The sequence below is a fragment of the Ovis aries genome, chromosome 13, assembly GCF_016772045.2.
Source record: "Ovis aries strain OAR_USU_Benz2616 breed Rambouillet chromosome 13, ARS-UI_Ramb_v3.0, whole genome shotgun sequence".
NCBI lineage: Eukaryota > Metazoa > Chordata > Mammalia > Artiodactyla > Bovidae > Ovis > Ovis aries.
Window position 1 is genome coordinate 15,903,583 of NC_056066.1, and position 24,096 is coordinate 15,927,678.

The window sequence follows — 24,096 nt, forward strand, 5'->3', positions numbered from 1 at the left end:
GCAGTCACTGCCCAGCCCTCCAGCTGCCCCCAGCCCTGGCCAGCCTCCCGTCCACTTCCTGGCTCCATAGACGCGCCTGTGCTTGCCGCCTTGCCTGTCAGGCTTCCCCGAGGCTGAGGTCTTCTTTAACATCCCTGCCTGAGAGGCAGCAGCAGCATCTCCCGGGGTCAGAGACACAGACGGAAGCTCTCTCGGCCACCTGCCATCTGCCCCTTTCCTGGCCCTGAACCCCTGGCCCTCAGCACTGGGGCTTCCCTCTGTTTCTGCTTCCTTGACTCTCCTGGGTACACGCAGAGTGCAGGGTCATGTGGAGGGCAGCGGCTTGTTTGGGGAATTAGTCAACAGACTGAGTCCACGGCGTGTTTGGCCCTTGGTCAAGGCTCAAGGCCAGGCTGATCATGAACAAGTCACCCAGCCCGCCCTTCACACTCTAACTCGAGTGAGAGAGGCTGGACAGAGGAGGATGCAAGAATCTGAGACTGCCAGGGCCAGGGGCTCCGACTGCCGACTTGCCCCATTAAAAATGACTTATGTCTCGTGTTTTGCAGTAACACTGAGGCAGAAACGTTAGCTTGAGGAACTCCGGATCAGATGTACAAGAAGAGCAGGCATCCAAGCACAGGTCTTGGATTAGTATGTGATTAGAAAGGGAAATGACTAGAGAGAACAGAAAGCAAGCAGAGAACTAGTTCTGGCCTTGGCCACTCTACTTCAGCCACTTAGGAAGTCACAGCAGTACCTCTGCAGCCGGTTTTCACACTTTCAGGGAGGGAGCTGGATGGGTTGCATGCTCTCTGGGTTGGTTCTCTCAGCCCCTGAGTCCCACAGTTTGTTGCACAACATGAAATGGTTGAATGGGAGTTTCCCTTCCTAAGCTTACTCTCCAAATGAAATCTGATGTTGGGACTCCTTGCTCTGAGGATGGATTAGACGTGCCAGGTTTATATAACCCATTCTTACTTTTTTTGTTTGTTTGTTTTAAATCTTCGGCCACGCTGCAGAGCAAGTGGGATCTAATTTCCTTGGCTAGGGATTGAACCCAGGCCCCATGAACTGGCAGCCTAGAGTCTTAACCACTGGACCACCAGGCAAGCCCCCCATTCTCACATCTGCTCCTCACTTAATGTGTGAAATGGGCATGTCTTAAGCTGATGGTTTCTTCCAGCCCAGCTGCCCTATTTAATTCTACTGTCTGTCCAACCAAACAGAAATCATGGTACCTCCCAAAGTAGATTATCTCAAAGTCCAGGGAATAGAAACACGGAGTTGGGAAAGTCAAAGTAGGAGGAAGAGGGTAGAGAGCAGTAGTTTATTTCCCAAGACATTTGATTCAATGAAAAGTTGGGCTTAACGTTTATCTTTGTTCTTGGTTGTTAGCATTTTCATGTCACCCTAACAACATCGGTGGTGGTTGTAATTATTAACTAGAGGGACATCTGTCATGCTAAAAGTGAACGTTGCTCTGATTCAGTCGTGTCTGATTCTTTGCAACCCCATGGACTATAGCCCACCAGGCTCCTCTGTCTATGGAATTCTCCAGGCAAGAATACTGGAATGGGTTGCCATTTCCTTCTCCAGGGGATTTTCCCAACCCAGGGACTGAACCTGGGTCTCCTGCATTGCAGGCAGATTCTGTACCAACTGGTAAAGAGCCACCAGGGAAGCCTTCGTCATGCTAAAAACTCTAATCCTTTTAGACTTGCAGCATTTTCTGTTGTTATTGTATTACTGAGCTGAACTGCTTTGCATGTTCAGTTGCTCAGTCATGTCCAACTCTTTGCAACCCCATGGACTGCAGCACATCAGGCTTCCCTGTTCTTCACCATCTCCAGGAGCTTGCTCAAACTCATGTCCGTTGAGTCTGCCATCCAACCATCTCATCCTCTGTCATCTCTTCTCCTCCTGCCTTCAAATCCTTCCCAGCATCAGGGTCTTTTCCAATGAGTCAGCTCATCACATTAGGTGGCCAAAGTACTGGAGCTTCAGTATCAGTCCTTCCAATGAATATTCAGGACTGATTTCCTTTAGGATTGACTGGTTCGATCTCCTTGCAGTCCAAGGGACTCTCAAGAGTCTTCTCCAACACCACTGTTCAAAAGTATCAATTCTTTGGCGCTCAGCTTTCTTTATGGTCCAACTCTCACATCCATCTGTGACTACTGGAAAAACCATAGCCTTGACTAGACGGACCTTTGTTGGCAAAGTAATGTCTCTGCTTTTGAATATGCTATCTAGGTTGGTCATAGCTTTTCTTCCAAGGAGTAAGCGTCTTTTAATTTCATGGCTGCAGTCACCATCTGCAGTGATTTTGGAGTCCACCAAAATAAAGTCTGTCACTGTTTCCATTGTTTCCCCATCTATTTCCCATGAAGTGATGGGACCAGATGCCATGATCTTTGTTTTTTGAATGTTGAGTTTTAAGCCATCTTTTTTCACTCTCCCCTTTCACCTTCATCAAGAGGCTGTTAATTCCTCTTCACTTTCTGCCATAAGGGTGGTGTCATCTGCATATCTGAGGTTATTGATATTCCTCCCAGCAATCTTGACTCCAGTTTGTGCTTCATCCAGCCCAACATTTCTCATGATGTACTCTGTGTATAAGTTAAATAAGCAGGGTGATAATATACAGCCTTGACGTACTCCTTTCCCAGTTTTGAACTAGTCCATTGTTCCATGTTCTAAGTGTTGCTTCTTGACCTGCATACAGGTTTCTCAGGAGGCAGGTAAGGTGGTCTAGTATTTCCATCTCTTTAAGAATTTTCCACAGTTTGTTGTGATCTACACAGTCAAGGGCTTTAGTGTAGTCAATGAAGCAGAACTTTATCTGGAATTCTCTTGCTTTTTCTATGATCCAGTAGATGTTGGCAATTTGTCGGCTTTGCATAGAGAGAAGAAAAATGGGAAATGTCTTATGGTGACTCTGGGAGTCATGAGGGGTGGCATGTGCTGAATGATGGATGCACGATAATCCAGCAAGACTGAGGCAGACAGGAAAGAGGAGACAGGAAGCTCTGTGCCATACGTTGTGACCGAGATGATCCCACCAACATGCACTAAATCTAAAAAAAAAATCACAGACTGAGTAGCATTGCTGGATTTGTTATGAAAGCTCTGTGTCTGGTGGCCAAAGCACCAGGACAGACCTACATGGTGAGGAGGTAGCTGACACATGGTCTCAGTGCCTGCCTCCTGGACACGTGACAGCTCTGTGCAGAGTTCATGGATACCTCAGATGTGGGTCTTTCCTGTAAAGTCTAGCAAAGGGGAAATGCATGGGTGATGAACAACTACAGTAAAAAATAGAATTTTATACAAAGAGTTGATACTTCCTGTTAAACATCCCTCAGCTCCATCTCCTTCTCTCTCCTTCTCCCCATCACCACGGCTCTTCTTTAGGTGACTTTTAACTTTTGTCTAAATTGTTTCCGTGTTCAGTTGTCTGAACTCTTTCCTGTTTTCCACACTATGGCCAACAGGATCTCTCCAAAATACATATCCCTGGATTCTTTTTGTTTAATTTTCACCCAATTCTTCAACATTAGTGACAATCATTTCTTCTCCAGAATTTTTCCATATCAGACTCCTTGTCCCAAAAGTGTGAATTGATGCCCATTCTGTGTTTCTCCAACACCCCATAGTCACTTTGTCATAGTCTTTTCTACCCACTAAAGTAAGTGTTTATTTTCTTGTCTGAAGCCCTCATTAAAGGGACTAAACCAGACAGCAGGAACATCATTTACACCCTTGTATTTACATGGCCCAATGCTTACTAGATGCTCAAATATTTGAATGCATGATTCAGTGGATGCTATGGGAGTAGGCTGGAGGTGTGGTGTCATTTAAATTGGATCAGGAAGGACAGGTAGATGTGGCTGTGTAGACATGGGCATTGCTGACAGAGAAACAGGTGCAGGAAATAGCAAGTGATTTGATTTGATTATAGGGCAAGAATTAGCAAACCCCAGCCTGCGGACTAAATCTGGCCCCCCAGCCTGCTTTTGTAAATAAAGTTTTATTGTAACAAAGCTAAGCTCATTCATTTACATATCTCATGCAGCTTTCACACCACATTGACAGAGTGGAATAGTTGCCACCATTAAGACTGCAAAGCCCAAAATGTTTATTATCTGGCCCTTTACAGAAAAAAGTTTATCAGCGACCCCATGGACTACGGCCTACCAGGCTCCTCTGTCCATGGGATTTTCCAGGCAAGAGTACTGGAATGGGGTGCCATTGCCTTCTCCGTTTATAGAGTAGAAAGGGGAAAGAAGTAGGAGTGACATTTAAAAGCCAGGTAGGGCCAGATCCTGGAGTTCTCAGAATAAAGTGTGAATCCATTAGTCATATATTCTGTAGACACAGAGGACTTCTAAGATATTACACTGGTTCTTTTAAAATCTGCTCCTCTCTTCTTTGGTTCAGTGCTTAATAAAAAGTATTAAATAAGGAATGCATTGTGCCCATTTTCCCCTATAGTATCCTGCTACTCTCCTAATGTGCTTCAGACCTACGCTCTTATTAGAAGGAAAATAGTTTTTAGGGGCTGCTGCTGCTGCTGCTGAGTCGCTTCAGTCGTGTCCGACTCTGCGACCCCATAGATGGCAGCCCATCAGGCTCCCCCATCCCTGGGATTCTCCAGGCAAGAACACTGAAGTGGGTTGCCATTTCTTTCCCCAAAGCATGAAAGTGAAAAGTGAAAGGGAAGTCACTCAGTCATGTCCGACTCCTAGCGACCCCATGGACTGCGGCCTACCAGGCTCCTCCGTCCATGGGATTTTCCAGGCAAGAGTACTGGAATGGGGTGCCATTGCCTTCTCCATTTAAGGGGCTACATACCTGTTAGGTATGTAAGCTGACAAACTTAGAGAGATCTAGTTAATATGAAACTATTACAATTTCAACTGGAAAAAAAATTGCTCTTAAAATCAGTCTGTTCCTTCCCCAACCCCACTCAGCCTCAAAAGAAGTAGAGCAAAGGGACTTCCTTGGTGGTCCAGTGGCTAAGACTCCACACTCCCAATGCAGGCTGCCCAGGTTTGACCCCTAGTCGGGAAACCAGATCCCACATGCCGCAACTAAGAGCTCACATGATGCTAAAGATCCTGCATGCTGCGCTGAAGATCGAAGATCCCGAGCGCCATAACCAAGACCCGGTGCAGCCAAATAAATAAATAAATATTTGTAAAAGAAGTGGAGCAAAAAGATACTCTGTGAACTAAAATCTTAGAGCACACTGTTTTCTAAGTTTAACGTTGAAAAAGGAAATACATGCAAAATGTGATGACAATGAAAATTATCTGTCCTGTTAATATACATGCAAAAATTCTAAACAAAATATTAGCAAATCACATTCAGTGATGTATAAAAAGGATAGACTCACAACCAAGTTGGGCTTACTCCAAGAATGCAAGGTTGGTAATAGTTGAAAATCAATCATTGTACTTCAGTGCATTAACAGAATTAAGGAGAAAACTGTGACACCAGAATTGTCTCTGGACATTGCCAGTGACCCATGCAGGGTAAAATCACTCCTAGCTGAGAACCACTGCAACAAAGGAAGAAAAAGCCTTTGACAGAGTTTAAAACCCATTCATTATTTTAAGGAAAAACACACTTAGCAAACTAGGAATGGAAGAGAGCTTTCTTAATCTGATGAATATCATTTTTTTTTAAAAACCTACAACAAACACTATGCTTAATGGTGAAATGTGGAAAATGTTCTCCCTAATATTGGGCAAAAGACAAAAATGCCACTCCTGTTCAGCTAACTGGAGGACCCTGGTGGTAGAATAAGGCAAAATGAAAAAAATGAAAGGCATGAGGAATGGAAAGGAGGAAATAAAAGTCTTTCATTTACAGACACCACTGTATATGCAGAGTACTGAAGAGAACCTACAGATAAACTTAGTGTTGTGCAGCAAGTTTGTTAAATTTACTTATTTCAAGGTCAGTATATCTTGTATTTCTACAGACCAGCAACAATTAGAAGACATTAAAAGGTGATGCCATATCTGAGCAATCCAGTGGTCCAGTGGCTAAGATTCCCGTTCCCAGCACAGGGGGCCCAGGTTCGATCCCTCATCAGGGAAGTAGGTCCCACATGCTGCAGCAAAGACCCAGTGCAGCCAAATAAATAAATAAAAATATGTTTAAAGTGATGCCATTTCTAACAGCATCACAAAACATCAAATACCTAAGAAGAGAAATAACAAAAACTGTAAAATCTGTTCACTCGAAACTACAAGATATTATTGAGAGAAAATAAACCAGATCAATGCATATCAAATGTTAGTGCATCAGTATTACCTGGAGGGTCTGTTAAAACAGATTGAAGGCCCATTACAGTGCATCAGAATGAGCTTCTGTGTATGGTGTGAGTTCACGATTCACTGTTTGCAGCACAACTGCCTGAAAAGATCAGTGTTTTCCCACTGCAGCCTCCTTGGTTGTAAATCAGGTGACAGTGCGTGGGTCAGGCTGTTCCAGGTTCTCTTTTCTGTTCATTCGTCTTCCTCTCTCTTTGTACACTGATAAAATACCATTTTAATTATAACTTTATAACTGATCTCCCGTGGCTGAAACTTCAAGGGATGGGCCTGGTGTAGCACTGGTTTATTGTTTATCAGGTCGTTCTCCCAACCCTTTGATCTGGAAACTTGCATCCTTCTGTTTAAGGGCATTTCCTGGAATTATCTTGCCTGTTTACTTTGATCATTTCCCCCCTCTGTTTTTCCTGATTCCTGTTTCTGGAATTCTTAGCCAGTTGTTGGCCCTCCCACACATATTCTCTAATTTTCTGCTTTAAAAAATGTGTGTGTTTTTTTTTTTTTTTTTTTACTTTTTTTGTTGTGCTATTCCAGTTACTCTAGTTTATTTCTAGGCTTTTTTTTTTTTCCTGTCATTTTAATATCTAAGAGCTCTTTTCTTCTAGTTTTTTAAAGTAGCATCAGATTCTAGTTTATGGATTCGGTCTCTCCTCTGATCTCTCTGAGAATGTTCATGATCTTGGAATTTTCAGTATTCCGCATGGTTTATTTCTTGTAAGTTGCCTTTTTTCCCTTCTTATTTTGATGTGTCTTTCTCCTTAAAGGTTTTTCTAGCCTGCTTGGTGATCATTAGCTATATGCACATGCTTTAGAGTGAGATATTAAACTGATTATAAATATTCTGTGCTGGGGTGGTTGACTGTGACTTCACTGGTAGAGTGATCTTTTGGAGCCTCTTGGCACTTGGATCATTCAGTTCCCCAGAGAAGGTCCTCTGTCCAGAGAGGGTCAGTTTGATTCCCTGACTCCCCTTTATCAGTGTGATTCTTCACCGTAAACTCAGCTTGATGCCCCTACCCCTTCTGATCCCTCCTTTACCTTCTTTAAGAATAAACGTCTAGTTTTCTGCCTGGGTGACCTAGTTGCTTCTGAAAGAGCCTCTCATCCAGTTCTGCTCTTTTCAGTGTCATCTTAGCCAGACTTCCAGAACCTCCCAGCACCCCCACACTGTGCTGACCCCTGTGAAGTCTGAGCCCCAGACCACAGGAAGTTGGTTTCTGCCCCTGCCCCCAGATGCTGACCAAAATTCACTTTTCTTGGGTCTTTTGCGTCAGTTCCCACTTTTCTTTCTGCTGTCTATCTTCCCAGATATTGCTGTCACCTCTTTTCCTATTACAGTTGTCTTTGTGACTTGTATTTTAAAAAAAATAAAGCCCATTTTTGTTTTAGTAAGGTTTCTGGAGGGAGATGAGATAAATATATAAGTTCACTCCACCGTCTTTAACCAGAGATCCCCCCACTGTTACTAAGGGGAAACCATGTGTTATCTGTTAGCGGTGAGTTGAAAAGGCCTCTTCTGGAGGTATTGAAGAATTGCTTTCTTGTCGTTGACTCACAAGGAACAAAACTGTCTAAGATCCATAATTTGCCACACCTTTGGGACAACCTCCTTTTTCATGCAGGTCTAATGGTGAGGGACACACAGGCAGAGGTGTGCCGGAGCGGTTACCTGGGTAGTACACTCTCCCCAGGTGGGAAATTGGAGGGTCCATGATTTCCATCCTGGGCTCTGTATTGATCTCTGTGTTGTTGTGGGTCCCCTTCTGTGAAGCCACTGTTGGCTTATCTCATTCCTCATGCCCAAACCTTTTGTACAGGATGATGAGAGCCTGAGGTACCTCACACACGAGGAAAAGGACGTCCTCCTGTTTTTTGAAGAGACAATTGATTCCCTGGAAGATGACTTTGAGGAGCAGGTCCTGTGTGCCAGTGACACCCAGTGGAGCTCTCTGAGGCCTCTGGGAGAGAGCACTTCCGCTCCCTCCCAGCCAGAGGATGTCGTGGACTTGGTGCAGCCGGGCCCTGGAGCCGGGGAGCCTGAGAGCCTTGAGGAGGTGAAGGAGACCACAGGTGAGGACAGGAGCACCCTGACATGGCTCCTTGTGTGGTGCCAGCCACAGAGGCCCTCCTTCTTCTCGTGGTCTCTGCGTTTCTAGCCTGTACGGAAGCTTGTGAAGCTTGTGGGGCTGATCAAATTTTTTGTAGGGGGGAAGCATCCTCTCTGTAGTTTGACTGACCAACCAAATAGATATTTTCATGGCATATTAGAATGACAACACAGGAAGGGAAATTCCAACGGGATGAGAATAAAGAATGAGACCAATCGGTTGAACAAGCAGATTGCATGTGTGGATAAAAGAAAGAAAGGGAACTGGAAATGGCTTCAGGTAACAATTCCATTCTACAAAGAAAACATACAGAAGACTAGTACTTTAGCCCTTGAGGTTTAATCTCCACTCATGTGTAAGATTATACCCCTATTCCAAGGTGGGAGTATTTGAACTGAAAAGTCAACTGGTTCAGGAAAACAAAATCGATCAGAACAAAAATTCAGCTCAGTATCTATTTTGCTTGACTCAGGGTGGCATTAGAGGAAAGCTCTGCTTTTTGTCCCTTGAGTCCTGTGACAGAAACTGAGGGGCATGCATGGGCAAGGAGAAAACTTTCGTCTATTTTTTTTTTTTTTTTTTTTTGCTGGTTGGAAAGAATATTGAAATGTGGGCAGGGGGTTAAGGACTGAAGAAAGATGAGGGGAAAACAGGAGGGAAAATATCTTTACCCTGCTGTCTGCAAATATTGCCACTTGTCACATGCCTCTAGAAATATATCCCTCCCACACCTTTATTTTTTGTAAGCAATGCTGTGTATGACACAGAATTTCACATACTATTGGTTTTATGTTCCAAATATGGGGCTCAATTTTCAAAGAAGAGACTTAAATATGAATTTCCCGTTTTTATCATACTTCTCTGAAGAATAATTCCTAAGATAAATTTGAACCAGCTGATCTTTAAAACATGTCAGATCGTATAATTGTGCTAAGGAAAACACATTTTGAATGTAAGGCATTTGACCATCAATTCTCTAACATGATGTTTTCATCACAATTTTAAGTACCCATTTGGTGGCAGGCATTGTGTGAGATTCTGAGGATACAAAGATAAATACATGGTTCCCAATTTTGCAGCAGATATAAGTGCAGAAAAGTGTTAGGTGATCTATGATCAGGCATGTTAGACTATATTAATAGTAAAGGTTCACAGGTTGGCATAGTAACCTCTATCAGAGGCTGTCCAGAAACATTTCTATTTCTGGAGGAGAGGGACACATCCAACTATCCTTTACCTAGAGGATCTGAGGGAGGGGTTGGTGGGTACCACAAACTACCCCACCTCCTTCCCCTTTGTAAAAATCTCCTATAACCTAAGGTGTGGTTTCCTCCTGGTACATGTCTCAGGATGATGGCTCCTGTGCGTCCCAGGTACTGACTGCTTCTGGCTTGTACTTCTTTTATCCCGTGATTCTGAGAATCATACTACCTTCTCTTTCTCTAGTTCAGGGGCCGTAGAAGGAGTTTAGTACAGGAGGTACTGTTAAAACTGGTATTACATCCCTTGAGACCTTTGTAAAGTCAGTGGAAAGGAAAGGTGATGCATTTATTTCTACATATGGCCGTAGCTTATGAGGATTCTCGCTACTTTTCAGGGGCTGTCCCTTTTGGAAAGGAAGCCGCCCCTGACCTTGAACCCAAAAAAGAGGATGCAGAGAAGTCTCCCCCATCAGACCCCCCAGGGCCTGAGGCCCTGCCATCTTCCCCACCTGCCTCACCTGCAGCAGCTCTGGCCCACCCCAGGAGAGAGCCCCCCACTCCTCCCGCAGAGCACCCCAAACTGACCCGCTCGGTCCCCACTCCGCTCGTCATCGCCCAGAAGATATCTGAGAAGCTGGCAGGGAATGAAGGGCTTTCGCCCACATCTCCGTCCAAAGAGGGCAGGCCTGCAGAATGGAGGACGCTGGCTTCTCTGGCCCCTCGACACGGAGACCACTCACCATGGCACCGACACGCGGCCCAACCAGCGCCTAAGATCCACCGCTTCCCGAGCAACATCAGCGTGACCAACAGCGCGGGGAAGGACTTCAATAAGACCATCTCCAAGGCCGCAGTCAACGTGCAGGAGCGCAAAGCCCAGGTCCTGGCCAATATCAACGGCGTCTCCTTCCTCTCCTTGGGGGAGACGGAGGACCGGGCCCAGAGAGGCGAGCCCACTGAGCAGAGAAGCATCTCTCCCGAGCAGAGCCAGCCAAGCCTGGCCCAGGAGGCTGTCCCCACGCGAGAAGGGGCCCGCGGCGCCCAGCAGTCCAGAGGCGTGCAGACAGAACAGCCCCTGCCGCTAGCCAACGGCTTCCAGAGCATCCACGACGTCCTCAGGAGCCAGGCCGGGCCCTTCGTCTCCACCGGGAAGACGGTGACCTTCCGTCCGGACCCGGCCCTCCCCAGCAGACTTGCACCCCAGCAGCCGGACTGCGGCCAGGCGGCCAGGAAGCGGTCAGGCTCGCTCCCCAGGGCTGTAGGGTTCAGACCCCAAGGCATCACTGTCCAGTTCTCGGGCCGGGGCTCCACGGAGGAGGCCCGCCGGGAGGCCCTGCGGAAGCTCGGCCTCCTGAAGGAGAACTTATGATGGAGCGCGAGCAGGCGCCGCGGAAGGCAGGGTGGTCTGTTGCGCAGAGCCAAAAATGGATGTGCACATGCGCGCAGCGCAGCTGCAAAGCCCCAACTGGGTACCCGGTTGACGACTAGAGATGAAGGCCTGGGAGTCAGTAGACGAGCTGACCCCCTCCATTCTGCATCCGAGCTGGGACATCCTTCCATGTGAGAGGGCCCGCACCACAACTTGTCTTCCCTTTTCCAAGAGCTCAGAGAATAACCTTGAAAACCTACAGGTTTCTATGATTTGTAAATGCCGTATGTTTTTTGGATCTAGGAGGAAGGGGATTTGGGTCTGATTTTTTTTTTTTTTTGCTGTTGTTGAGACTCTGATCTAACCTTTAATCCTCGAATGCATGAGAGGAAAGCCAGTGTAGATCTTATACTCGTTTCCCTAAGAAAGGGAACTTCCCCTTCTTTTCAAGAAAATAAAGAAGTGCTTGTTCAATTTTCATAGTGTCTTAAAGTACTGTTTTGGTCTTTTGTTAGTTTTTTAAAGGTGAAAGTATGTTAGCCTGAGATATGCCTTTGTTTCCTGATAAAATTTGGTTTGCCCAGGTTTTTTTCTTTTAGTTGAAAATTAAAGCCTTTAGAGTATGATTTGCTGTAATGTTGAGTTATGAGAATGGAATGTAAGGGTTCAGTTTGGAAAAGGGGGTAATTTTAAGAAAGTCTTATCAAAGTACAGAGCCTTTGTTACTGGGAGATATGTGTATGATCATGTATTGTGTATATACACGTATATAATGTATGTTTATAGGGACATATATACAGATATCAGAGAAGGTGATGGCACCCCACTCCAGTACTCTTGCCTGGAAAACCCCATGGACAGAGGAGCCTGGTAGGCTGCGGTCCATGGGGTCTCGAAGAGTTGGACACGACCGAGCGACTTCCCTTTCACTTTTCACTTTCATGCATTGGAAAAGGAAATGGCAACCCACTCCAGTGTTCTTGCCTGGAGAATCCCAGGGATGGGGGAGCCTGGTGGGCTGCCGTCTATGGGGTCACACTGCGACTTAGCAGCATATACAGATATAGGTGGTATGCACACACATTATTACATACATATTAACTTCTTAAAACCCTGTTGCATAACTGCAAGATTCAATCACTTCCTATTCTTTTGATACACAAACCATCTCAGTGTTGAGATGATGCCACAGAAATTGTTACTTCCTAATCAAGAAGTCTTTTAAGGACACATCTCCATAACATTTCTGTGAACTAAAGTGCTTTTTCTTCAACAATGTGTTCTGTTCCCAATTAAAGTAATAATCCAAATAAGCTTCCTAATAGGCATGAGAGTTCATTTTTTACTAAAAGTTTTTTTTTTTTTAGTAAAATATACTTTTTGTGTGTGTATGAAGTACACTTTTAAAGATGTCATGTATCACCTAATTTTAGTTTTGCATGTTCCAAGGTGGCTGGTAAACAGAAGGAAACAAGAGTCTTAACAGCCCCCATGTTCCATGGGCAAGATCTCAGGATTAATTTAAAAGGGAAAAAGCAGCAAACTAGGTTACGCAGCATGAAACTGGATTTCTCCCATACAGTATCTCCCATGCTGAGTTGTAACCACCAGCTTTATTATCAAACTATTTCAGGCTGGAGTCTAAAACCTCTAAAAATAGACCAGGAAGGCCCACACTTGAAAGTCACACTCTTTTGTTGTATGTCTCAGCCACTGTCACAGAATCTGTTTCTTTCCTGTTGAGTATTATTTAAACTCAAACAGCTAAATGTGCTGTGAAGGGTGTTTTTCATAGTATCAATTTGCCTTGTAAGTTACATAAAATGATTGTAATGTTTTCCTTAGAATGACAGTATTTAGTGACTCGCCTAGCTCTTGTCCTCCCGAAATAATCTCATAGATTCTCAGTGGTCTTAATTTAAATAGGTGCTTTGATTTTACAGGTTTTTAAAAATAGTTTTTATTTTGCTTCTGTTTATGTTGGATTTGTTTAAAGGATTCTTGGGGGCTGTTATTTCCTTTTTATAAAGCGAGATGCCATGTCACACAGTATTTTTAAATGGCTTACAGTTTTTAAATCTCTTATATTTGATGATTCTTTTTCTCTTGTCCTATGACTTCATTGTGATTAAAACTTAACTGTATGTTAGTATATTTGTTCTCATAATGATATTTTTGAAAATAAATTTAGAGATGTCTCTTAAGTATAAGCAACTTTGTTTTTGCATTTTACCCTTATTCTCAGATATTTTCTTTTAAATGGTTATATTCTTTCCTTCTGTCTATTCATAATGTTTTCTATCTACTTATTCATAATTATACTGACTTACTCTGGCCACTTCGTGCCCAAAAGCCTAGCAATTAAAGCCGTATATCTTGTACAAGGCTCAAATTTTAGCCACTAATGAACTAACTTGTATTTGTATGTATCACCTTAACAAAAACAATTCGTTTTCTGAGGGGCATTTGTTTCCTTCCCATAACTCTGTGATAGGACATCCTTAAAGGATCATCTTCAAGGGAATTTTAAGGACCATATTTCAAAGCAAACTTGTAACAAAAAGGAAATATGAATCCTAAGTGCTCAGTTTTTTTTCAACTGATGCTTGTAAATCAACCCCCATTTTAGTCCCCATTAAGATAAAGATGAAACTCTTTAAGTTAATACTTAAAAGCAGGGAGTGGGGGAAGGGGGGATTCTCTGCTTTTGGGCAGGTATGTTCAAACTGGCAAACCAGAGTCATCTGCAAAGGGTAATACCCTGCAGTTTCCAGGGTAAGAGTCCAGCGTCCTCCACCTCCTCCAGCTCTATTGGCTAGTGTGCATGGCTTATCTTCACAAATTTGGTGGAAATGTTGATCTTTGCTTTTGTCTGCCCAGGGTCATTCCCCTCTTATAAGACTTGTGGAGGAAAGGCAGAGGTGGAGGTATCCCTCCCATGTCTCAAGTCTCTCAAGACCAGAGGGCTTAGCTGGAGCTGCTGCGTTCTTGCTCTCTCTCCCCCTCCCCCTCCCCCTTCCCCCAACAAGCTGACTTCAAACTGACTTCAACAGGTTTCTTCACGCAGAGTTCCTATTGGGTGGCCTCCAATGTAGGCTCCCCAAGAGTTTCACGGAACTGATAAGTCATGGAAGGGAACCCTGAAGACTGATTGACTGTTTTGTTTTAAAAAAAAAATTAGAACTATTCTCTGAAGAATGCCATTTGCAGCAACATGGATGGACCTAGAGATTATCCTACTAAGTCAGTCAGACAAAGACAAACACCATGTGATGTCACCTACATGTAGAATCTAAAACACAACTCAGATGAGCTCATCTATGAAACAGGAACAGACTCACAGACATAGAGAACGGCTTTGTGGTTGCCGAGGGGGAGGTAGGGTAGAGGAGAGATGGACTGGGAGTTTGGGATTAGCAGATGCAAACTAGTATAGACAGAAAGAATAAACACCGATATCCTACTGTACGACACAGGGGACTATATTCAGTATCCTGTGAGAAACCATAATGGAAAAGAAAAAAAAAAAAAACAAACTGTATTCTCTTTGCTGAATTCCCGCAGCGCTGGCCTTGAGAAATGTGACCTTTCAGAGGATGTGGTAGGGGTGTTTTCTTATGCAGGTGATCTAAGAAATCAGTTCTTTCCAGAGGAATGGAGAAAAACAAGATAAATATAAAAACAATTTACTTTTATCAAGAAACGTTTCCTGAAACGTTTGTCACCGAGTCACCACATTCTCTGAAGGAGCCGAGTGAGCTGTTTGGTGTTTTTCTTCCCTGCCTGTGAACCAGGAGGAAGGGGAGGCTTAAGGGGAAAGCTCACCTGTGAGAGGCTTATGTTTTCATTGAAATGACAAGTCACCAAACAGGTTTTGTTTCTTCTCTTCACAAGAAGGCTCTTTTTCCCTGCTTCAAAATATGGGGAACAAGTTCCCATATCCTGTCCTAATCTACCCACTGGACAAGCCTGGCTTTCAGATATCCGAGAAAAGAAGGCAGGGCTGTCAGCAGCTGTGGCCTGGGGAAGTCGGAGCCCTGCTTGGCCCCGCAGAGAAGAGAGGTGCCTGCATCGCCTGCTCACTGACCACAGACCACGGTCCTCTCCTGCTGGCCCTCCTCCGCCAGAAGCACCTTCTTCTCTAAGAGAAAAACCGGTGTCAGGGACCAAACCCACCTGTCCATGAGCAAAGTTTGGGCAACAGGATGATGGCTGAAGGGCATTTTTCAGCATAAAAACCTCCCAGTCCTTTCAAACTGTCTCTTGACTAAAAAAAATAGAACAGAGCTCTCCTACACATTTCAAATTCTAAGACTCCAGAAATGCTAATCGCTGCTATCACCAGCAGACTCACTCTCCCTCCTGGTTGTTGTCCTTCTAGCGGGGGCACTGATGACCCAGGTGAGGCTGCCCTGCTAGGTTCAAACCTGGCTCTGAATGATGCTCTTTGGCCTTGCTTCTTATCATCAAGACTGCACAAACCTTTTGTTCAACAAGCTAAAAGAGGGGTGACATGGTGGTTTCCAGAAATGACCTGAAAATCCTCAATGACAAACAAACCCAATATTCTCTGACCTTGGCTGGGAACACCATACGTCTCTCTAAGGAGCAGAGGGTGCCTAGGGAATTGGGTGACCCTGGGGTGCTCTCTGCCCCCTGAGTCCTTGGCAGCCCCTTACATCTGTCTGCCATAGTCCCCCATGAGCCTACCTGCTTGGTGTCACACTGGGGTCTGAGTCAGGAAGACTCACCCTGCCTCCTGCTTAAATTCAAGGAGGCTTTCCTGATTCTCACGACTTCTTCGGGACCCTTGAGGCCAGCTACTTCCCCAGCTGAGCAGGACTGCTGAGGCTCAAGGAGCATTTTGAAAACCCACCCTAGTTCTGAGGAAGCCACAGGTTTACTTTCTGGGTGTGGGACCCCCTAGCCTGGTGGGATAGGCTCAGGGTTCCATGACTGCCCCCACCCCACACTGCCCTGCCTGCCCCTAGCACAGGCAGCAGTTGTGACCGTCTGACTTGGGCCAGAGGTAAGAATTCACATTTGGAAGCTGAGGTTAATGGAACTTAGTCATTGATAAACAGGTCACACTTCGTAAACTTCAACCTCTGAGTATTTGTGTGTAAAGCAGAGCTGCCAAAGGCAGTAGTAACCTAAGTTCTAGAAATACCTTTAAGGGGTGGGGCTGAGTCAACAGGGACTCGAGCATCCAGGGAGCCGGGAGCTCTGAGCACGTGTGTGCCCGCGGGCTTCTCGGTGGCTGGCTGGCTTCCGCCCTTGGCATCCTCTGACATTTTTGTGTGGTTAGACTCCCTTTGAGCATTGCGACGTGCGTAAGAGGCCTGCTCTTATTACTAAAGATGCGTTCAGATCTCAGGGGCCCTTAAAGACATTATATAATTCCTCATGGGGCCACATCCCTGGTAAGTCACAGAGATGGCCCTGCTACAAGGTTTTCTTCGGCTTCTAACTATTTCTATTGTATACCCATTTCTGGGACTGTTTATTTGGTGTCTAAGCATTTTAAATTTTGGGGAAATAACCTCTGCCTTGTGAAGATAATTTCAAAGAGCAGGTAGGTACGGGGGGGCCTGTTTGTGCAGGGCACGTTGTAGCCAAAAAGGTGCCTTGCCTTCCTTGGTTCCCAAACCCACAGTTCTGGGCATGCGTGACTGAGCTCTTCTCAGCTCATAGTCCATGTGTTTGTGAAACTCTGTGTGTGTGTGTGTGTGTGTGTGTGTGTGTGAGTCACTCAGTCATGTCCAACTCTTTGTGAATCCATGAAGCCCGCCAGGCTCCTCTATGCATGGGATTCTACAGGCAAGAATACTGGAGTGGGTGGCCATTTCCTTCTCCAAGCGATCTTCCCAAGCCAGGGATCGAACTAGAGTCTCCTATATCGCAGGCAGGATCTTTACCACTAGCACCACCGGGGAAGCTCGGTGAAACTCTGTGAAGCTCTTTATTCTATCTTAAAGGCCAAATGAACCAAATGAAAATGTTTAGAATGTGAAGAGCTGTCTGGAACTTGATTTCTTTGTGAAGCTTAGGAGCTGACCCAGGTGGTACTGAATGAGACAGACACAACAGGTGGTGCTAAGCATCATCAGTTAGTCCTCCCAACCTTGGGCTCCTCCTCTCCTTTTCCCAGGGCCTTGTGGGGCCCTGGCTGCACACTCCCTGCTTCCCGAACCTTCTGCGAAGCCGTGCAAGCTGTGCCAGCCAATGTCGTCCACTCTTCTTTCTGTCCTCCTTCCCTCGTATAGGGCTCCTCCCCTCCCCCCCTGGCCTGCCTCCTGTGCCCAGCTCTCATGAAGTCTCATCTCTGATTTGTACTGTCCTCATGTTTCCACCAACAGTGCCAGGGCTTGTCTTTGGGGATGAAAAGAGAGACAGGTAAAGCCATTGGAAGTTAGGCTGGGGGTAAAGAGTAGGCCAGTGAGCTGCAGGGGACTTGAAAGGGGAAAAAGAAGGCAGAGGGTGGCCCCAGCCTCCCTGCCTCCTTGCCAGCCCTACTGTGGGCGTCTTAAATCACCACTCATGAGCCCTGCCTTGGGGGATCCAGTTCAGAGCAGATACATTGGCTGCATCCCTCCTCCACCCTCCCTCCAGACTTGGTTCTGGAGCCTGGAATTGCCAGGGGGTGGTTTCCAACACGCTTGTGCTCAGGACACCCACGCATGCAGCCGAGTGAGTTCACTGGGGAAACTGCCCAGTCTGCTCACTGGCAGTCCTTTGAAGTCATGGTTGTTACTGGAAAGGCAACCAGGCTTCAGTGGAAAATCCAGGACCTGGCTCCATGGAGCTGGAGTGCTGGGGCAGGGCGAGGCAGGACAGCCGCCCACACCTGCATTTGGCCTGGCCCCCACCAGGGGCCACTGGCTCCACGGCACTGAGGTGGGACTATTTCACCATCGTAAATTCCCAGCCACATTGCAGTTGGGACACAGCTGCAGTGCAGATTGAGCTGGTGGTCCCTTTCCAACCATGTCTTAAGTTTTTACACTTCTGATATTTAAAAGCGGCATTGTTGAGCAGATGTGCCGCTCTCAGAGAATTGAAGTGTCTCCCTGCCTTGGGAGGGTCTACACGTTACCTGATAATTTTGCTATTGTTTAAATTATTTTTTGTAAATTTCTGCTAGGAATAACTGCTTTCAGGGACAGTTTGGGCCCCATTTTATAATCACCCGATTTGATCTTTGAAACCAAATTTTTTTCTCATCTCAATCATCCATCTCACAAAATCTTGATTCCAAAAGACCATTTGCTGCTTCTAAAAATCAGATCCACCTTCAAAGGTGTATTTTGCTCTAAGTGTATCATTCAACTTCCACACTGACTCAGGCCACTCTTTATAAGGGGCAGACACAATTGACAGGAGTGAGCATGTCTCGCACCAAAATCAGTTCAGTCAGTTCAGTCACTCAGTTGTGTCCGACTCTTCATGACCCCATGGACTGCAGGACACTAGGCCTCCCTGCCCATCACCAACTCCCGGAGTTTGCTCAAACTCATGTCTATCGAGTTGGTGATGCCATCCAACCTTCCCATCCTCTGAAGTCCCCTTCTCCTCCTGCCTTCAATCTTTCCCAGCATCAGGTTTTTTTCCAATGAGTCAGCTCTTCACATCAGGTGGCGAAAGTATTGGAGTTTCAGCTTCAGCATCAGTCATAAGAATATTCAGGACTGATTTCCTTTAGGATTGACTGGTTTGATCTCCTTGCAGTCCAAGGGACTCTCAAGAGTCTTCTCCAACACCACAGTTCAAAAGCATCAATTCTTTGGTGCTCAGCTTTCTTTATGGTCCAACTCTCACATCCATACATGACTACTGGAAAAACTATAGCTTTGACTAAATGGACCTTTGTTGGCAAAATAATGTCTCTGCTTTTAATATGCTGTCTAGGTTTCTTGCAAATAGAAGAGAAGAGGACTAAAGAAGCTGTGAGAGTGATCCCAGAGGCAAAGAGCTGTCACAGTACAGTTCTGCATGGCCACAGAGATCACACCATGAGAGATTTCCACGAACACTGGGAATTCATAGCACTGAGAGCCGACTAAAAACGGAAACAGTGGTTCACAGGAGTGTCAGTGGCCATCTCTGTGGTGGTGTGCAGACACCAGGCAAGCGCTGTGCAGAGGAAAATGACCGGAATTGCATTCAGTGGCACCCCTCCCAATTCTGAGATTTCATGACAGGCTCGTATAGTGCAGGAGTTGTCATTATCCTGACCTGACCCAGCCCTGCAATTGCTGTGTGACTTAAGCTCCCTCTCTGAGCCTCACTTTCTTCATCTGAGAAAATAGGGGGGAACAGTAATCACCTAATTGTTGTAAGGACTGAATGAGATTACACGTGTTAAGAACCACATATATCAAGTGTATGCCTGGCACACACCATCATTACTATCGTCAGCATCATCATGACCATCATCACCATCGCCAAAAGCACCACCACCAAGGCCAAATGGGAACTCCTATAGAGCCTTCCAGAATGGCTCTGTTCAAGCCCAGCAGTCTGGAGGGATGAGCAAGTGCCGGTCTCACAGCCTGGTTCAGACTCTGCCATTCACCACTGTCCCATCCCCAAGTGCAGTCCGGTGGCTACTTCAGCAAGGAAGCAAGTTTTAGATTTAAATTCCACTGCCTACTGAGAAATAGGTTTTGCCACTTTCTAAAAATAGGTCTCCAGAGTTTATTTTCCTTCTCCAGGGCTGGGCAGGTCTGGCTTCCTGCTTAGATACACATGGGAGGACTCCCCATCCAGGCTCACACTTTTCCACGTCTTCTGTCCTCTGCCTGCAGAGCTCCTCTGGGGGCTGGGATCCCCCGCAGCCCCCCTCCCCGCAGGGCCTCCTCCCAGAGGAGGAAGTGCCCAGCCCAGCCCTGCGCCACGAGGCTCCAGGGAACACTGGGGGATTGTGCAGCTCGAGCCCCTTGGTTACCATGAGGCTGCTGGGGAGGAAGTGCTTGTTCCGAGTTGCCAGCTGGCCAGGCTGGGCCCTCAGACTTTCCGTCCTGCCTGGCACACTCCCAGCCATTCCTCGGGGAGGGCAGTGGCCTCACCACCAGAGCTTTCAGAGCAGCCCTACCTCCAGAAGCAGGTAGGTTGCCCCAGGCCCCAGTTAAACCTGCCTCAGTTAAACCCCTGGACGGCCCCTTCCTCTGCAGCATCGCCTCCACCCGCCTCCTCATTCTAGGCAGACGGGGCCATTAGTCCTTCTTCAGCTGTTTTTCAGCCCCTGTTGCCCGAGCCAGTCTCCTTCCAGGATGGAGTGGTAGACCCTCCCTCCAAGAAATGTCCTCCCGGCCCCTTCCTCTGCAATTGGAGCCCCGCTTCCTCCAACCAGACCCGTCATCGCCTCCTCAGCACTCCAAAGGTGGTGGAATTTTCTTCCTTTTTTTTTTTTTTAAATTTTGGCCATACCCTGTGGCATGCGGGCTCTTAGTTCCCTGACCAGGGATCGAACCCATGCCCCTTGCATTGGAAGGCAAAGCCTTAGCCAGGGACATCCCAACATGGTGAGGATTTTCAGATGCCACCCGATACATCTAACCTAGCGCAGTCTTCAATAGAAAGACCTGGGCTTACATTCAACTTCAGCTCTCACCAGCTCCATGCACTTACGGTACTCAGGTGAGAGACTCTGAAAGACCAAATGAGACAATGGGTGTGCAAAACATCCAAAGGCAGTATGAGCAGTATGGTCAACAGCAGTGGTTCTCAAAGTGCGGGCCTAACCAACAGAATCACCATCACCACGTTTGAAAGGCAAAGTAGCAGTCATCTCAGACCTAGTGAATGAAGAACTCTGGAGGTGGGGCCCCAGGAGTCTGGTTTGAGCAAGCCCTCCCTGTGATTCAGAGGCCTAGGCTAGAAACAAAGAACAGGCCCCAACTTCTAAGGTGCACAGATGGGGAAGTGAGCAAAGATGCAGAAGAGATGCAGGACTGTGATATCCTGAAGGGTGGGGATCATCCCACTGCCTGGGGTGGCATCTGGTGCATAGTAGGTGTTCAATGAGCTGCTCTTACATAGAGTGGGTGTGTGAACATGAAAAGATAGGAGGCTCTCTGAAGTCTTCCAGTGAGGATGTTACTTTTAAATTTTCAGAAGCACAGATAATCCTGTTTGAGGGAGGGAGAGAGAGACAGAAAGAGACAGAAAGATTAGTAGACTCGGGCCACCATCTTGGCCTTACCCAGAGCAGCCCTGGGGGAGAGGGTCTGTGAGAACCCTCACCTAGATGAGGGGCCAGGCCACACTTCCTGCAGCCTCGCCATGTGGCCTTGGGGTCTCCCACAAGTGGATCAAGTGGTTACGTGTTAGCTGAGATTGCCATGCACCGATTCATCCGACAAGTATTTGAGCACCTGCTATGTGCTGTCCCTGGGGAAGGCAATGGCACCCCACCCCAGTACTCTTGCCTGGAAAATTCAATGGACGGAGGAGCCTGGTGGGCTGCAGTCCATGGGGTCGCTAAGAGTCGGACACAACTGAACGACTTCACTTTCACTTTTCACTTTCATGCATTGGAGAAGGAAATGGCAACCCACTCCAGTGTTCTTGCCTGGATGAATCCCAGGGATGGGGGAGCCCGGTGGGCTGCCGTCTATGGGGTCGCACAGAGTTGGACACGACTGAAGCAACTTAGCAGCAGCAGCAGCATGTGCTGTCCCAGGGACTGAGGAGACAGCCGTGAGCCTGGCACACCCAGTGCCATCCTCCCAAGCTGGCAGTCCAGGGATGAAAGAGACAAGGAAGCAAGGTAACTATGAGAAGGCAGTATTCATTGGACACGACTGAGTGACTGAACTGAACTGAACTGAGGCCTCCCTGTCTATCACCATCTCCCGGAGGTCACTCAAACTCACGTCCATCGAGTCAGTGATGCCATCCAGCCATCTCATCCTCTGTCGTCCCCTTCTCCTCCTGCCCCCAATCCCTCCCAGCATCAGAGTCTTTTCCAATGAGTCAACTCTTCACATGAGGTGGCCAGAGTACTAGAATTTCAGCTTCAGCATCATTCCCTCCAAAGAAATCCCAAGGCTGATCTCCTCTAGAATGGACTGGTTGGATCTCCTTGCAGTCCAAGGGACTCTCAAGAGTCTTCTCCAACACCACAGTTCAAAAGCATCAATTCTAGGGTGCTCAGCCTTCTTCGCAGTCCAACTCTCACATCCATACATGACTACTGGAAAAACCATAACCTTGACTAGACGGACTTTTGTTGGCAAAGTAATGTCTCTGCTTTTGAATATACTATCTAGGTTGGTCATAACTTTTCTTCCAAGGAGTAAGCGTCTTTTAATTTCATGGCTGCAGTCACCATCTGCAATGATTTTGGAGCCCCAAAAAATAAAGTCTGACATTGTTTCCACTGTTTCCCCATCTATTTCCCATGAAATGATGGGACCAGATGCCATGATCTTAGTTTTCTGAATGTTGAGCTTTAAGCCAAGTTTTTCACTCTCCTCTTTCAACTTTCATCAAGAGGCTCTTTAGTTCCTCTTCACTTTCTGCCATAAGGGTGGTGTCCTCTGCATATCTGAGGTTATTGATATTTCTCCTGGCAACCTTGATTCTGGCTTGTGCTTCTTCCAGCCCAGCATTTCTCATGATATACTCTGCATGTAAGTTACGAGGAGGAAATTCAGGGCCAGGGAGAGAAGAGGAGGCAGTGATGAGGTGGGTGGCTAAGCTGAGACTTGAAGCAGACACAGGAGCTCGTGAGACTGCAAGGGGCGTGGTGGTCTAGGCTGAGGGCATGGCTGGTCCAGAGGCAGGTCAGGACTAAAGCGGTTAGGAGGGGAGGGCACTGCGAGGGGCTGCCAGTCTCCACAGTCGCTGGTATGAAACTTCGAGTGAGGTGGAACTGCAGAGCAGGGGTGCGGCCCTGCCCACACAGCTCGGTGGACTAGCAGTCATTCAGCAGACAGGCCAGCACCTTTCCTGACACCAGGAACAGAGCAGATCAGAAAGAGAGCCACACAGACCTTGCTCGCGAGACGACATAATGCCTGGTGAAGGAGTGGGGCTGAGGAAGGTGAAGGCGCTGACATCACTAGGCAGGAACACGCCCAGCCCTCATGTCACCTTTGCCACTCAGGGCTCCGGCTTCAGCCAGATGGTCCCAGAGTCCTGCTTTGCACTAAAAGAAAGAGGAAATCACCAAGCTCTCACAGGAAAAACAAGACGAGACAAGACTACACTCTGCTGTGCTGATCCTCTCCTCTGGGCACAGACTCTACTGCTCCATCCAGGTTCCACCACACACAGGATGCGATGCTGGGCTAATACCATGCTAATACCAAACATTCTCCATGACACTACTCATACCAGACAATACATGCTCCACTATCGAAACAGCCTAATGCCTAACACACAATCCACACTAAATAAGTGTTTATGGGAGCTAATGACTCTCCAGCAGACAATGGGGAACTTTATTTCTTCTGCTTGGCCTTTGGGGACTGTGAGATAAGAAGAAACATATATTGATTTCTGCTATATCGCTTCCTGGGCTTCCCAGGTGGCGTTAGTGGTAAGAACCTGCCTGCCAATGCAGGAGCCGTAAGAGACACGGGTTCGATCATTATGTCAGGAAGATCCCTTGGAGAAGGACACGGCAACCCACTCCAGTATTCTCGCCTGCAGAATCCCATGGGCAGAGCAGCCTGGCGGGCTACAGTCCATGAGGTCACAAAGGGTCAGGAACGACTTCAGTGACTTATCACGTGTGCACATGGATTCCCATGGAATTTCCTGGGTGTCTTTTGTTCTAATGAGGAGGCTCTAGGTGGGCTCCTGGATGGAGACCAGTCACCAGAAAGATCAGGCCATGACTAGAAGCTTGACATTTTCAGCACCACCTTCCCTATACCCACCTCCCCCATTCTCCAGGGAGGGGAGAGGGGCTGGAAATGGAGTTAATGAGCGATCATGCCTACGTGAGAAGCCTCCGTAAAACCCCACTGTGGGGCTGGTGAGCTGCCAAGCCGGTGAGTACAGCCATGTACTAGGAGGGTAACACCCCCCACCTCCACAGGGATGGAAGCTCCTGCACTAAGGACCCTCCCAGACCTTGC

The 24,096-nt window shown here is 46.9% G+C and overlaps 1 protein-coding gene across 1 annotated transcript in view; it reads left to right on the top strand.

Annotated features, from left to right (window-relative positions):
- The window catches only part of PROSER2 (proline and serine rich 2), a 43,541-nt gene extending 30,326 nt beyond the window's left edge, over nucleotides 1-13,215 (top strand). Inside the window, exons 3-4 of the mRNA XM_004014184.5 lie at nucleotides 8,144-8,396; nucleotides 10,032-13,215. Of these exons, the coding sequence (XP_004014233.3) occupies nucleotides 8,144-8,396; nucleotides 10,032-11,005 (1,227 nt within the window). The 3' untranslated portion in view covers nucleotides 11,006-13,215. The remainder of the gene's footprint in view (nucleotides 1-8,143; nucleotides 8,397-10,031) is intronic.
- Nucleotides 13,216-24,096: the final 10,881 nt, after the last annotated feature.